We start from the raw sequence: 16900 nt of genomic DNA, 5'->3' as shown, positions 1-16900 counted from the left end.
ATTGATTCGGTAATGGGAGGTATTAAGGAACCTCAAAATCACCATGAAGTTGATGAGTGGGGCGCACGGGGGTTATCTCAGTCCACGTAATATTTAACGAAGTAGGAAAAAGTGCAGGATGACTGATTCAGCATGATGCTATCTCACTTTGACCACTGGTATAGGTAAGCTAAAAAATAAATTTCGACCAAGAAGGTTCACTTTTGTTTCTGTAAGGGAACATTTTACAACATTCTACTTGTACAAAGAAAATAACCTGTAAAACTCATTATAGTTCTGTTGTCTACAGTCTCTCCACCTGTTTTTTTTATGACCTAAATACATTTTCGATCACTTGAAAACTTGACCCTTTTAATGCTGACGTACAGTGAAACCTGTCTAAACTGAATCCCTTTTATAAGTTTAAATGTATTTTGAACCTTGGTAAACCAAACCTGTCCAAACCAGACCTGTCTAAACCAAACCTGTATATGAAGGAAGTAAGATTTTTTTAATCTTTTTTTTATACATGTAAATTGAAAATCATGATAAGTCATTACAACTGACAGGAATAAAGCCAAGTTGTGGCTTATGGAGGTAAACCTAGGGTAAGGAACATAAGTCTTGAAATCAGTGATATGTTTGGATCATATTCAATTTCACTAAAGCCTAGCTATCAAGCTTTCATTTGAAACAGAATGAAATCTGTCAAAGTTACTTTGATGCTTACAGGAAATTGTTGTAAAAAGCTGTATACAAACGTTTGAATGATTTGTAAGAGTTGTGTCCCTTACCCTAGGTCTACCTCCTTAATCTTTATTTTTTTATATAGAAATGCTGCTGGGCTATAACTTAAACAATAAACTATAGATGAACACATATTTTGGCCACATTGTTTCAAGCTTACACGCAAGAGTGATAATCTCGGGACTTTTCCAAGTTTCAAATCAATAGTCCACTGGTCCTCAATAAAGTTTCAATAAAAAGGTTTAAAGTTACTGGTCATTGGTAAATCAAATTTCAGAAATTAGGGGTCACGGACCTAGGCACATCACTATTTTGAACCCATGAGCCCATATGTATTTCAATATTCCTTTTATTCTGATCCAACTGCAGTCTGAAAAAAAAAACAAGCATAATTCATATATGAAAAGATTTTATTAAAAAAATACAGAGCACCATGTAAACATTACAAAACATAGCAGGAATGAAAACAAATATAAATGAAAACTAAATGTTCAAATCATAGTTCTCTATAATAAACATGAAGTTGCACAAGTGCTAGGTATACCCCACAAGTTGACATTGGAGAGCACATATGCCCCATTAATATAAAAACACCAAAGTTGAAATCAATTAATCCATTAGGCACTGAGATGTTTGTGACTACAATTTTCTATAATACCCTTCCAGTGGAAAATGGCAAAGTCCACAAAACAAGAAAAAAGATATCTGACAGCACACAAAATCATCCACAACGTATACATCATCTATGTAAGCCAAACAACAAATTTGAATATGAAGCTACATACTAAATTTAAAATCAATTCATTAATTTGAAGCCAAGATAATTGTGACTGAATGATGGTTGGACAAGGTGATTCCAATATACATGTATCATACACTCATTGAGTGGGTGTATAAAAAAGTATCTTATAGCACTAGTTTTAAGACTACAAATTGTATAAAAGACTAGAAATTTATCTGGTGGATGACAGTTTTTCATGATTAACAAACATTTTTATAACATCTAATTACAACACTGATTTTTCACCAATACTGTAAGTTTACACAAAGCATGTTCACAACCTTCAAATATAGAAAATACCATAATTCAAACCTGGAAACAGTGGTAGTCCTTCAGTCCTGAATGACAAAGTTTTGACTATATTGACCTCTCGAGAAAAAATGATCTGGTCTAAATGCTTGGCCCACTTTTATTCAACTGACACCCAATAGACAAAGCATAACTCTAATGACTGACATATTTTCCAGTATCATGGCAGAACTTTGAAAGTTTCGTTGAAAGTCTGGCAAATCTTCTGACTTATCATAAAAGAAGGTGGGAGTTAAACATCTTGTTTGTCAGTGTGTTTCCAGAGCCTCATATCAGTACATTCGTAACCTTAAGTACCTTCATTTTCATGGCCTTTTAATCACAAGCGTAGTTTTCATAGTTAACTTTCATAATCAATTATTTTGAACTTAACCAGCTGAGGGCTTTTTAGACAAAAATATGGTTTAGATTTTTCACATTTTTATTACCTACTAATTCAAAAACATAATCATTAAATCAGTCATAGCACTAGAATGGTTCATATAAAAAGACTATTTTATATTTACAAACATAATTGTTTCCTTGAAATAAAAATGACAAATGACCACGCACAAATAATACCCCTATCAATTTCAGTACATGGAGCTACTCTTCAACAGTTTTCTTCCTCTTATCATAATTCAGTTTCTTTCACATTTATTTAGAACACCTTTGGTGTTACTGATGATATAGAGGATACCAGTTTTTTTTTCAAACAAAGTCATATTGCACTTACAAATCTAGTGAATAAAGAAAACTGATATTTACATTAGTGAAGACTGTCAACAGTTGATGCTCTTTCAAAGTTTTGATCCTTAAAGTGTTGATTCTAATTTACAGCACATGTTAGTTGGTTTTCTTTACATGCCATATAGGATACATATCTACATGTAAGGCTCAAAGACCAAGTTGCCTTCAAACATTTCCAGATTACCAATGTTTTACATCAGTACATTCCCAAGCCTGGTCAACTAGAATAAACTCCATTCAATAGACTTCCATATGTCATGGATTTATAGTCTCCAGTATATGTCAGTGTTTCTCCAAGTTTGATATTCCTGGATAGTTCCCTTCAATAACATTCCACAAATCCAAGATTTCTACATCCATTATCTACCGGTACACATTAATAATTTCCTAATCCTGATATACCTGGGTAATCTCCATCTGATAGTCTACCCCGTTTCATAGACTTCTGGTCATTAGAAAATTTTTTGTATTTCCGCTCTAAAAACCTTTTCTGGTGAGCCAGTATTGGAAATAATTCTGAAGAGAGAGAGTGTATAATCATATTTATACAGACATAGACTTTTTTATTTTAACTATTTAGAATTGAAGTTCTTTATCACAGTGAAATCTCATTTCATTAAGAAGCAAATACTACAAAATAATTTCATTAGTTACATTTTAATACAATTATGACGTATAAAAAAATGAGTAAATTTGATAGATTTTCAATTTAACAAACCACAGTGGTCAAACCCAGAACAGTTGGGGCAAGTGCAGACACGGTATTACCTTTTGACACACTTAAGCATACAGACTTACAATACATTCTGGACACAACAACTGGTTTGGATAAAATATAGCAGAAAATTAAAATTCAATTAAAACTTCCAAAATCCAACCATTATAAAAAAAAAAAGATGATGGTTTGGGGTGTGACCTCTTTTACCTTTTATAACTCAAAAATGTGAAGAGATATTTGAAGAAGATATGCTGACATTTTCATAAGGAATCCAATAAACAAATTACTTCCAAAACAGAACGAAAAATAAAAAGTTGATTTTTGGGGGTGTGGCCCTTGAACTCCAAAAGAGCACAAGATAAAACATATCCTAAAAAAATTGTAAAACAGAATTTTGAAAAGAACAGATTGACAACTGAATCATAAAAATCCTATCAACAATAAAGAACAATGTGTAGAAATTTCAAAAAGCTTGGTTAAGTTTTACTCAAGACATTGTAAATAAACTAAAGTTAATGGATGGCAACAATGACGACAGGGTGATAACATTACGTTTGAAAATTTTTTTAGTGGTTGTATAAAATGCTAAATAGAACATTCCCACCTAACCAAACTTTACAGGCTACAATATCTATACACAATCAAAGACTTAATATGGGATAGGTAGGTAAAAAATTGTTAGAAGTCACAATATTCAATGCTGTAGGTACAATTGAATTTTATATGATTTATTCCCCCAGACATCAGACCAGTGCTAACCCCTGCTGATTAACAAACTAATTAAAGCTAATTAAATGGCATAACCAGTTGACCTATAACAGTAAAACTGTCTTAATACAAAATCCTGCAGAGTTTGCTAACTTACACATGTGTATTTGGTTTACACAGGTCCAAAAATACAGCAAAAGTTATACGAAGTGACATCAGAAAGTATCAGGTTAAGACTGGTTTTCTGTATATTTAGAGTCCATTTTAGACAGATTTCGCATTATTCCGAGTCTATTTTGGCATCTCAATCTTAATTGGCAACTTTAATAACTGCCACAATATTTCAAACTTACCAGATCTTTCTTTGAGTGAGTTATAAGCAGCATTCATCTCAGCCTGTTGTATACTATGACCAGTACCCGTGGCAAGCCTTTCTCCCTTAAAGTACACAGCAACCTTGTATCGTCTGGTGTTGGTAGGCCCAATAGATTCTATCATTCTGGAAAGTAAATAAAACAGCGTAAAATAAACAAAAACCTTGTACTGCCTGGAATTGGTAGGTCCAATAGATTCTATCATTCTGAAAAGTAAATAAAATACTAAAAGTACACAGCAACCTTGTATGGTCTAATGTTGGCAAGTCCAATAGATTCTATCATTCTGGAAAGTAAATAAAATAGCTTAAAATACACTGCCCCTTAGTATCACCCAATTAAAAAACTTAGATGCAATCAATCTGTACACAATACTGTTATAGAAATGTAAAAACTTTTTTGGCAATGATTGATTTTCGTATTGTGACATTTTGGTAGGAGAAAGTCCATGAATTTACCAAATTTATTTCACACAGTGTGAATTATAGAGTTTTTTACACAGGTAACATCAGAAAAATCACTGTTATCTATATAATAAATATTAATACTAACTTGTAGACAGGTATATCTGGTTCTCCACCATCTAGATCTCTCAGAGTTAGACAACACTGCTGTAGCTGTGACTTAGGATCATTCCATACTTGGTTTCTGATGAAGTCCTAAAAAGTTTATCATTTATTGAAAAAGAGGTATTACAATACATGTGTGTATCTTCTAAAGATTTTTAAAATTTTTAATTGCAAAAGCCAATTACTGCCTGATTACTTTACTTCCATTATTAAAAATATATATCTATGCAAATACTTATACTGTTGATTAAACTGAATTGTATAGATTTCTTTTGATTTGAACTTTGATTTTTCACAATTCTTGGCATTGCATTTGTCCATGAAGCTGTATACTGGCTCAAGGAATTATTTTTTTTACCTAACAACTAAAATTAATGGCAAAATTAGCCAGTCTTAATAATAGATTCATTTTACTGAAAACTTTCAGTAGACAGAAATTTTTTAACAACCAATGAGCTTTGTTAACCTTGGGTGATTTTGTTGTTTTTTATTGTTTTTTTTCTGATTTTGTTTTTTTTTTTTCAATATTTAGGGTAAAGTGTGATGGACATTTTACTGAAATAGTCGATTTGTGGGTTTAGGTGCAAGTCAAAGGCGGAGTTGAGATATCAGAAATATTTCTCCTGTCATAAAAAGCCCATACACTGCCTTTGGCGATATTTTTTTCCCAGTTTGGTAGAGTTATTGATTCTGTGATACTTTCCCCATTTCCATATTTTTCCCAATTTTGATTTCCCCTGGTTTTAATTACTGGCTAAGCAATGAACAACAATCCCTTATTTTACCTATTTAACTTCTGCAGTTACTAACTGCTATATAACACAACAAAAAAAAACAAACAAGATTACTACAAAAGTTACCTGTCTTACATGTGTTTAGTAGTGGTCTTTTTTACCAAATAAATAAATGTATAACTTGCAAACACATGTTGAAATATAAGTTATACCTGTAGCCTTGGGAAGAAACAGACATGACAGAATACTCGACAATAGTGTATCCCTTTATCTACATACAATGCTCCCATAAATGCTGGAAAATATTAAAGCTTTGATGTGTTCATGTGTGTATGGAGAATCACATACATCTCTATAGTTTATATAAAAACTTTCCTTACAATTATTCATATGTAAAACTATGGATAAAACTATTAAAATTTCAACTGTCATTAAATGAAGTACGTCTAGTGCTGCTTATTTAATTCTGAACGGCTTCTATACATAGACAATTTTATTCTAGTTTTTATTTTAAATGGAGTTATACAAACACGTTTTTGAGCTATCATCAATCTGAACTTGATTGTACATCCATTATTCACAATGATTTAAATTCATGTTGTGTTTCTGATGCTGTAAAATGATAGAGGTGGCTCACAAAACTGGGTTGTAGTGTATGACTGAATGGTAAGAACAACAATACCTTCCAAGAGATCAGCCTTTTCTTTAGTTTTCATATCTAATGTTTCTCCCCTTGTCTCAGCATGGATGATATGTTCTGACATACCCATGTCATCTGATACTATTGACTGAGTCCTGTTGTTGACTAGAGAACTCCTTAGTAGCTAGAAAATAAGAGACAGATATTTACATGTAGATTCAGACTAATTGAAGAATTTGTCAAGCCTTTCTATTAGGCTGTCAACTTAACTTCTACTGGTATATAAATGTAGAACAATATCATACAAAAATCAATTTTTATACATTTTGTTTAAATAATTGGTAATTATAAACATTTATCTTTACTTCTTACTTCCCTTGTCTCTTACATTTCAACACTGATAAAATGCAGAGGTCATTTTGCTGAGGCGACACCTTAGAAATCTTGATAAGTACAGCATCACTAAAACAGTAGCATTATACATCTTTTTAACCCTACACCGTGATAACAATACTCACAGAAAGATGTCCTTCATGATGGTCAGGGAAATGTTTAAATAAATACTCTGAGGCAACCAACTGTAAAACTGTATCGCCTAAAAACTCCAACCTCTGGTTATGTCCCCTAAAATATAAACATGATATGCTGTCTTTGGGAAAATACACAAATTCATAAGCATCAATTTGTCATTCACATTGTTACACAAACTAAATATGTATTTTCTATCCTATCTAGTAAGTTTGGATATGCAGTCAAAGTATGCATAGTTTCACTTTCAATTGTTTTACTCTAATTCCAGATAACATGAATTGGGCTAATACATGTATTTACAGAAGATTTAAGACAATGAAAATATGAATATAAGACTATGAACCTTATTAGGCTTACAGTAAAACATTTCCAAATCTTTTGAAAGTAAAGATTTGATTTCATGTTTCAACAAGTGATTACCGGTAGTTTACCTTGTTCTTAAAACATAAACATCTCCCTGACAAAAAAATAGTGGAACATTAGGTGAAAAAGGGGGATGGCAAGATGTTCAAACTGGCCTAGCTTGAAAACTTCATTTTGGATTATACTGAAAACTGAAGTTAACCTGTATGGTACTAAACAACTGCGCAAAGTTCCGAGAAAATTCACTGATCTGTTCTCAAGTTGTCATCTGGAGATGGTCAGAGGATGGATAGACAAACAACAGACAAACATGCAACCTTTCGGATGTATCACATATCTCTAACCACTTTATGTGCCAAGGTATAAAAAGGATTGCTTTATACAGGTAATAAGTGTAGAAAGGTGTGGGTTTACAAAGAGTTTACTGGATTTCAGAACATTATGCTTTTTAAACTTACAATGTTAGATTATTACATCCAACAGATCTCAGGGTGAAGGCTCTGGCTAATAATCTGATGTGGTCAAACTGTATACCTGTAGACTCTTCAAAGGATACCAGTTTCTGCAGAGAAAATATATAAAAAGAGATAGCTCATTAGTCTAAAATCCTCTTGAAATACCAAAAAAAAAACCTACAGACCCGATAGATTTTTAATTCTACATGAAATTTTGTAAGGACCAATCACATGTTTATCCTCCTTTAAAGGGTTTTAATCGATATTTTTACTTGAATAGCAGGGTTAGTTCAGTATCAGTGCCTAATAGGTGTTACTTTCTACAAGGAATGTAGAATACCTGCACAGCAAGGCTTGATTTGATCCAATGTCTGTCTCTACTATATTTAACCTACGAGGGACATAGACCTCTTTCTTCACTCGTCGTAGATTAGATCCCCCAATAAGAATTCATACCTATAAAGCAGGGCTTCTTTTGACCCCATGTCTGTTCTTACTAGGTTCATGTTCCCGTCAGGGGTGTAGACGGAGCTCTTACCCCATCCCCAGTACAACTGATCTCTTAAAATGATTCATACCTGTAAAGCAGGGCTTGATTTAATCCAATGTCGGTCGCCATTGGGTTCATCCTCCTGTAGGGGATGTAGGGGAAGCTCTTTCCATGTCTGTAACAAGGGATCGCTATCAATGAATAGCGTCTGTCCATAGATTCTATCTGCCACCTCTATTCCACCATCTAGGAACAGAGCTCCTGTAAAAACAGCCACAATGTGTTCAAAATTTACTAAAGATGGAGCTTTTCATTTGTAATGGAGAAATGCTAGGGAAATGTTGAAGTGATAGATTCAGATAAAAAGACAAAAGGAGAACATATCCATAATAGTAGAGTACAGTATGTATGGTATTTCAATCTAAAGATTATTTATGAAAAAATTTAGAATACAAAATGAAGTGCTCAGTTTAACACCCCTTCTTAAAGAAATCCTTGATTCACAACCATACTCAGACACTGTTTAATAAAATGATAATGTTCTACAGCTCAAATAATCTTAAGTTGTCATGCTTGTACATAAAAAAAAAGATTATATATGATAACGTAAACACCAACCCAACAGAGCTTCAAAACAATTAGCCATGGCATGTTTGAGATCAGATTCATGACACAGATCAGGTCCATGGGCATACAACATATACTCTTCCAGGTGTAAATGCTGTAAACAAATAAAAACAATAGATACAGTTTATGTAGCTGTCTTTGTAAGAATCATGCAAAATCTGAAAAATGTGCTACACCCCAAAAAAGGCTACATATTTTTATTTTTGTAATTAGGTTGTTTTATGGATCTATATTATGAAATGTGTAATTATTCATTCAAATCTGCCTGCTCTTCGATAATCCACATTGAAAATCCAGTAGATTCTAATGTATTTGAGTGCCATTTACAGAGTTATCTCCCTTAATTTTGAAATCTATAGTGCATTCTATATAATTTTTATCTCCTAAGAGCACGGGTTATATGAAAAACCACATGTTAATTTCTGTTTACTATGACATTTCAAACAAAATATCAAAAATAAAAATATATAGGCTTTTTACTCATGAATCACATTTTGCACGATTCTTAGCTGGAGTGCTACTTATAAAGTCAAATCTATATACAAAGGTTGTTGTCTTTCATTGGAAATAAAATAAAACATTTTAAGATAATACTCTTTTTTTTTTATTCATAAGTATCCTTTCAATATCCAGTATAAAGTAAATGCAAGGAATTCATCTGAAAAGTTTCTACTATAAAGTTGTATTGCATATATGTAACTTATCTCTACATAGGCACCAACCATGTTTATACTGAGGAGGGGCTGGATTTAAAAAAAAATTAAGTTAATCCAAATTTGAGCTCCAAAAATTGTTTACTCAGACAGAAAAAAAATATTATGATTCAATATTCATCCCAATACACAACAATGTGATTATTAAATAAAAAAAATTAACTCCTGCTGCTGCTGCTGAAAATAATTTTTCTTACTCAAAATGAAATCCAAGCCCCTCCTCACCCTACTTGAGAAGTAAATGGTCTGTACCTTAAAATAAGCAAACTTTCACCACAACAGATGAAAAATTCTTCAGACTCAAAAATTCAGCAAGACCAGTACACACTCATTTTATGATCTTGGTAAAAAGAGATGCATTTACACTCCTGTCAGTGTGAGTAAACAATAATACATTTTTTGTTTTGTTTACTGAAATTCTCCTTGAATGGAAAGATCAATGACATAAAATAAAAACAAAATTGTACCACTGATGTCAAAAGGTCTGTCAGAAAATGCTAAGTGTGACTTGGATTATTGAGAAATCACAACGCATACAACCTCAATACATATAAACTCACTTTAGCTAGTATAGCCAGATGTTGGTTCTGTACCAGTGCTGTTCTATAACTTGTCAATCCACCTTCCTCTAACCATGGGAACATAAAGAATAAATGGACACTGAAAATATATCAATGTCAGTTAAATATGGTATTGGAAATACAATTCACTTCCAGCCTAAAGGTGGAGTTGACCCAAACAGACTTACATGCATCAACCAAGGCAAGAAAGTAGCAGCTAATTTCATCCTTGAATTTGAAATTTGATTTACTTTCTATTACAAACCCAGATATATGATTATGAGTACAATAATTTTGTTATTACTTTTTTTAAACCAAGTTATAAAAAAGAAAATGTATTGACACAATCCTGATGCCTTACTATTAAAGCACTATTAAATTCACAATAAGAAGTTCTTTCAAAGGGTAGATGATGTACATGCCAAGTTTCGTAATGATGTGGTATCCAAACCTTAATGCAAATGTTAACATGAGTCATAGTGAGCAGTCACAGAACATGATGTGGATGCCTTGTCTCTATTGTCAGGATATCAGAATCATTTTTAATATCCTAAGAAGCCTTTAGCATTTTTTTTGAAGAATAAACACTACATCTTTAGAAATTAATGTGTACATTAAGTATTGCATTTATTGTTGTGATTTTGTTTGTCAATTTAGTCAAAAGTGTGATTATAACATTATTGATTTTAAAAAAACAAATCCTGTATCAGTAATGGTAATAGTTGGATAACCATAGTTCTGATTGTTGTCATTTAAAGTCAGTTGCTACATGTACATGCATGTCGGCAATAATAAAAACTATTAACAGTTAATAAGAGTTTTCATATCTTTCCTTATTACTTTTGTCTACCCTGGACTTAACATACTTTTCCTTCCCTCATTACTTTACCCCAGACTTAACATTTTATCAGCTACTCTGCAGGTGTTTTCTAGAAAAGCAGGAGATGCTTACCCTACCAATGCACCTGGTCCATGCTCCCATTTTTTTAGTGGAGTCTGAGTTGCTCTTTTATTTTTGTTTCTTTGTATGTGTTCTTTTGCTTATTTCATATTCTTTGTTGTTTGTGTCTGTTTTCCCGTCCAGTCTTTATCCTTGGATTAAATTCTTTTAATTTCTGCTCAATTCTTGATTCCCATGGTTACTCTTTAAGAGAAATGTTCATATTCAAATATTGCATAATTGTAACTAAGACGATTTGAGATATGGTTATCACATAACCTGCTTATAAACTCTACAACAGCATCACCCAGGAACTCCAACCTCTCATTGTGTGGTATTTCTGATAAAACTTCATCTTTGTTTCCTAGTCTAGACATAATGTTTATCAAGATGTTGATTCCTGAAATAAGAAAGACATAATTTTTCACTTACTCTGCCAATTTATCAGTAAGGTTTATGGGTTCAGAAAGCAATTCCTTGGGACAAAAACATCTACTACAAAATAAGTTAGGACAGCCTGTTGAACATCACATATATTGGTCAAGAACAAAGATAATGAAAATTTAGATCAAAAGAACATTGAAAAATTGCGACTGTATGGTTATGTTTTGAATGTTTGTATATCAATGAAAAATATCTGAAGAGTTATGTTAAATTAGCATTGTAATTGCCATGTTCAAAACTGACATTATGGAACTGTTTACATTGGTGAGATGGGTGTGTATGTGTATTGCAAAATATTAAAAAGCCGGGCTTAAGCTACTTGAGGAAAACAGGGAGAAGTGACTTCTCTTTCAGAGAGACACTAGGGAGAAGTGGGGATGAACAGGGAAAAGTGAATGCATATGCATCATTTACAAATGCTTTTTAAAATTATAGCGAGCACCGTGAAGCAGTGTGAGCTCTACGGTTATTACATGTACTATCTTAATTTCCCTTAAGGTTCCCCAATATACTAACGAAAAAAAGTCATGTCCCGGAAGTAACAAAAAGTGACTGTCCTTACGGGAGAAAATTCATCACTTCCTTAAACTAAACGAATAAAAATATATTGGTTTAGATTATGTTTCAGTAAAAATAAATTTATCTGTTCTGATAGTTTTTGAGTCTTTCTCTATTTTTTTTTTACTAATTTAGCCTGCTGACTGAATGATTGACTGTATCATATATTCATGAAATTGAATTTCTAACATAACCTCTACCCCTTACCAAATTTATTACAGCAAAATTAATAAATGATTGAGCAAAGCAAAGCTTCTTGCATTGCATTGTCCTATTGATTTTGTGTTTTTAGCAGCACTGGAATAGAAAATTTCAGGCAGTGACATTCTGCTGGAATTTTCATTTTGTTTTGTTTTTTTTTCCTGACCCCACTTAATCCATAATGATTTCTTGTTCAAAATTTCTAGTCTCTTGATATAAGTTGATTGAAAGTATCAATAATCATATTAAAAATTTTATTACTGACAAATCAAAGAAACTTTATCGACACAAATTGTAGCAGTCGGTACTAACTCATCTCAAGCTCAAGAAATGTTCCGTCAAAATGGAGAATTAACTGTGCTTTAATGAAACACGAAGATCAGAAGAAACGCTTCAAATTTTCTACCGAATTACCAATTCAGATGAATTTAACTTAAGTCCAAAGAACCCGCACGACATGTTTGCACGATTCGTCACGAAATGTGAATGGTAAAACATGAATTATCGTAAGCTGAAGTGAAGAAAGTTCATTTCGTATCCTGTCTTAAACATTTGAAACAAAAAGCTGATTAGAATTCTTGCTTGTAACCGATAATTCGATAGATTTCGAAAATTTTTACAACTTATTTTCTCGAATGGGTGCCATTTTTGTTAGAATTGTTATCAAAATACCGTTAAAAGACAGAGTACAGTCTCGATCATGGGCAATGTCTGAAAATGGGAGGGCAACTTCATTTCGCTTTTGGTGTCGTCTGAAGGCAAACTGAGCGACTCCAGGGCGACAATTTCGCCCAAATCGCCCAGTAGTGTGAGCCCTGAAAAGCACTTTAACTCTCAAATGTTTTATACCTCTCTTCCTCGTGTGTTGGAAGTGTATTTTTCTGTCTCCATACTCCAGCTGTCTCATCCCACAATTAGACAAAGAATTTCTAGCATGGTCTGTATTGGTCCCATACTTCACTTTAAATGATGTATGTGTCAAGGCTAACTATAATATCAAAACATAAAAATATGTTCTAACATTAAAATGAAGTGTTAATGCATTTTTAGAGCTGGTAAATGAATTTAGTTATGAAGATTTTTGTAAAATTTTCAAATCAAAGCATTTATTTCAAAATCCAGGCAATGAATGAAAAGAAATTAGTTCAACATATACCAAAATTTAATAATTTAGTTTTGTTACATTTGATAATATAGGCACATCATGTATACTCGCCCTATGGGTTTTGTTTATACATGTATAAAGACTGTCCCACTGTCCAAATAACATAAGCGCTACCAGTATCTGTTTATTTTCTAATTACTTAATTTGATTTGTAACAAGCTTCCTGATTGGTTGATTTTCTATAAGCTTACCAAGTTATTTTGTACATTCTTGGTTTTCTACATAGTGAGATTTCTTAACATCCATATCAAGCCTTACTCTCTCTACATTCTTGAAGGTGTACATTATAAAACACTTTTATTTATTTTATTAAAATGATTTAGGCATAAATAAAGATTAAATATTGGAAAACCATTTCATTTTCTTGGATACTTATTTTCATGTTTCAGAATATCATTCCAATTTCACTACTTTATATTTTGCTGACTTACACTCAGTTTAACATGTACTCCAAAACAAAGGGACTTATTTGTGGTGATTTGTTTTTTTTTTAGATTTTAACTTGCTTGAAAAATTAACGAAAATAAATTACTTGCAAAAATCTGCTTGTTTTCATTATTAACTTACTTGTAAGAGGCTTCTGTCTTGAAATTTATACTGCATATCTGTTTCTAATTTGTCAAGAGCATTATGGAATCTTAAGTGATCTAATAACACTGGTATCAGCATCGTATGCTGTAAATAACAAATATCAAGTTAAGGCTTAAGTTCAGTGTAGATCCATGTATGAATCAGGAAAGACTAAAGAAGTTTTTTGTTGTTAATTTATATTCAAACCCTCCAAGTAACATCACCATACACTTCATAGCATAGGGCTGTTTTCATGAAGAATCTTGCAATGAAATTTCTTCAACTCAAATTTTAAGCATTTAAATCACTTGAAATTGAAGATTTCAGGAAAAGCTCAAGTATTTGATGAAAATCCGAATTTTAGATTTTTTTATGAACTCCAGGCATTAGAAAGATTACTTAATATTGATTAAATTGCACCACAAAATTAGAACTTCCTATGGTCTCACTAACCACTTCTAACGTTTCCAGTACTTTACATGTTAAAAAAGCAATTTTCAAAGTCTCACTGTGAATTCCCAGGACAAATGACATCTGAAAGTTGCATACCGTTGCGAAGCTTGGAAAGTAAGGCTTCCAAAATCATTATGCTAATGGTACGATGATAGTACTTGAATAAATAATACTGAAAATCCACATTTTTACCTGTTCTGCTAACTGACAGCATGGAGGCAAATTACTCACACATGTAAACAATATTCATACACTTTTGTAGTTAATTACATATATGATTTTAAAGTACACATTCTTAGCTTTATTTTGACTACTTTTAATCATAATACATGCAAATAATGCACTTACTACAATGCATATGTCTAGGTTCAGTGTGTTTTTGGTACTACATAGGGGGTGGCCATTTGACCCGGAAGTGGTTAGTGAGACCTATGAAACCAGTCAAGAGTTATCTCCCTTCACCACACTGTTCTAGCACTATCATTTGTGTCACAGTAATATATTAATATTAATCTTCAGAAAATATTGTTGGTCTTATCTTGATTGAATGACCACTACATGATGAAATGTCTTAGGTAGTTTGCTGTAGCACAAATAATAGTAATAACAGTTAGAAGGAGAGCTGACCTTAGTCTGGTTACATATCACAATATGGAGCATCACATTGTTTACATTGTTCACATCATTCACAATGTACAACAAACATCCACATTTTAAAAACTGAGTATAACAAATTTAAAACAAGAGTACTACTTCCTTATACCTGAGTGACATCAGATTTAATTCCTGTCCTAATGAATCCTTTACAATCTATTTCCACAGTTACTTCTCTCTTCATTGTACTGGAAAAATAAAATCATCAAAGTTAGTGAAGAAAGCAAGGGTTATGTAAACTGGTTCATTTCTTCTGTAATAGCTCTTTACAGTTTGAGTGTAAGTATTTGTAAGAATATTTGTAAGAATCAGGCAAAAAAATCAGAAACATGCATGTCAAAACCCATCAATCTGATAGTGTAGTTTTACTTAAGGATGACTTCTCTAAATGAAAAGGCCACTAAATGATCTCTGCATCACTGGATTAGTTCAGAAATTTATCAATGGAATAGAATGTTAGAATAATGAGAGTTTTGACAGAGTTATCTGCCCTTGAAATGCTCTTTTCACTGCATTTCAATTTCCCAATATGATATGGAAAATAGTTCTATTTCCTTAATTCTGATGGTACAAGATACACTTTCAAAATGGCGTTTTTTTTCATACCATGTTTCAACCTCTGCCTGATTTTATAAAGACTGATACTTAAAATGCTATGCAGGTACTGTGTGTATCAATATTCTGGTTTTGCTGGTCCACTGAATATTGATTTTTAAAGATGGAATTCATTTTGAAACTAAAACCTACAATATTTCCTCAGTACATAAAAAAACATTGTATATGTTCTTAAGACCACTATTTAAACTGTTTGAACTGAACAAAAATTGATGAACAGCTGTTCAAAAAAGCATTATATATTCTCATCATCCTTTATCAATCAGTGTTTAAAGTTCCACAACAAAGTAATTTTTTAATAACAATCATTATTTTAGTACACAAAAGATTCTTTGGAGCTTTTTAACAACTTTTTTTGTGTACTTACTTCTTTAGTCTCAGTTCATTCAGAGCTGTTTCTTTTTGCTGCAGTTTCTGTTTGTCAACAAATAGTATCTTAGGTTTGCTATTCAGTAAATGTTTGAATTTGACAAACTGTTTCCACAGCTTCTGGTACCTGAAATAAGAAAGCTGTAGGCTAGTGGTTGTTTGACTGTGATAGGAAAATTCATTAAAGAAGAATCATATTTACAGCATGCCCCTTAATACTGACAATCTATAATGATATCAATCGTTAACCTTTTACTGAAAAGTGCATGTATTTAGAAGAGTAAATTGATTATAAAAATTTAGAGCGAATATTTCTACAAGAATAATAATCTAAAGCTTTAAATAAATGATTCTTTGTTTACATCTACTTCATTCTCCTATGATTAGCTAGTACTTTTCTTACAATAAATTTGAGAACTGCAATACTTTTTTTAGAATAAGTATGAAAACTGCAACACCTTTTATATAATAAGAAAACTGCAGTGTTTCAATAAAATTCTGAAAGATAATTTTACACCTGTTCTAGTTTTCGGCTCATACAACACTTACGTAGGATCTCCAGCATAACTAAGTTGAGCTGGCCTGATACCAAAGTGGATAATCTGTGGATATGATATTTCTCCATCTTCATCCTCTACCATATTGCTTTTGTCTAACTGGTCTATACGGAGGGAACAGGGTTTCTACAATAAACGATAGGTATGAATCAAGAAGATCTTTGCTTTCAGTAACTTTTATACTTAGAATCAAGTAATACAAATTTTCCTATAAAATTTTATTAAGTGGGCAATATGAATAAAAAATTTCTACAGCCTATTTAAAACTTTCAATAAATTCAAACACAATTCCACATCACGAGACAGACCAGATTTTACAAGAAACAACTAGGAAGTAGAAATTAGCA

The 16900-nt window shown here is 32.2% G+C and overlaps 1 protein-coding gene across 1 annotated transcript in view; it reads right to left on the bottom strand.

Moving 5' to 3' along the window:
* Positions 1-1118: 1118 nt before the first annotated feature.
* LOC148611733 (ribonuclease 3-like) overlaps positions 1119-16900 on the bottom strand; it is a 32060-nt gene continuing 16278 nt past the window's right edge. The window contains exons 14-29 of the mRNA XM_088592579.1: positions 16546-16679; positions 15995-16123; positions 15122-15200; positions 13903-14010; positions 13020-13158; positions 11247-11367; positions 10028-10127; positions 8746-8848; positions 8216-8388; positions 7641-7744; positions 6807-6912; positions 6331-6472; positions 5861-5943; positions 4898-5004; positions 4325-4470; positions 1119-3061 (exon numbers count right to left, since the gene is read on the bottom strand). Coding sequence (XP_088448705.1) covers positions 2922-3061; positions 4325-4470; positions 4898-5004; positions 5861-5943; positions 6331-6472; positions 6807-6912; positions 7641-7744; positions 8216-8388; positions 8746-8848; positions 10028-10127; positions 11247-11367; positions 13020-13158; positions 13903-14010; positions 15122-15200; positions 15995-16123; positions 16546-16679 — 1914 coding nt within the window. The 3' untranslated portion in view covers positions 1119-2921. The remainder of the gene's footprint in view (positions 3062-4324; positions 4471-4897; positions 5005-5860; positions 5944-6330; positions 6473-6806; positions 6913-7640; positions 7745-8215; positions 8389-8745; positions 8849-10027; positions 10128-11246; positions 11368-13019; positions 13159-13902; positions 14011-15121; positions 15201-15994; positions 16124-16545; positions 16680-16900) is intronic.

Source organism: Perna viridis, chromosome 7, assembly GCF_037379345.1.
Source record: "Perna viridis isolate PV_CMFRI_1.1 ecotype Kerala chromosome 7, ASM3737934v1, whole genome shotgun sequence".
Classification (NCBI taxonomy): Eukaryota; Metazoa; Mollusca; class Bivalvia; order Mytilida; family Mytilidae; genus Perna; species Perna viridis.
The sequence above is the reverse complement of the archived record's forward strand: the minus strand, read 5'-3'. Positions and strand labels throughout refer to the sequence as shown.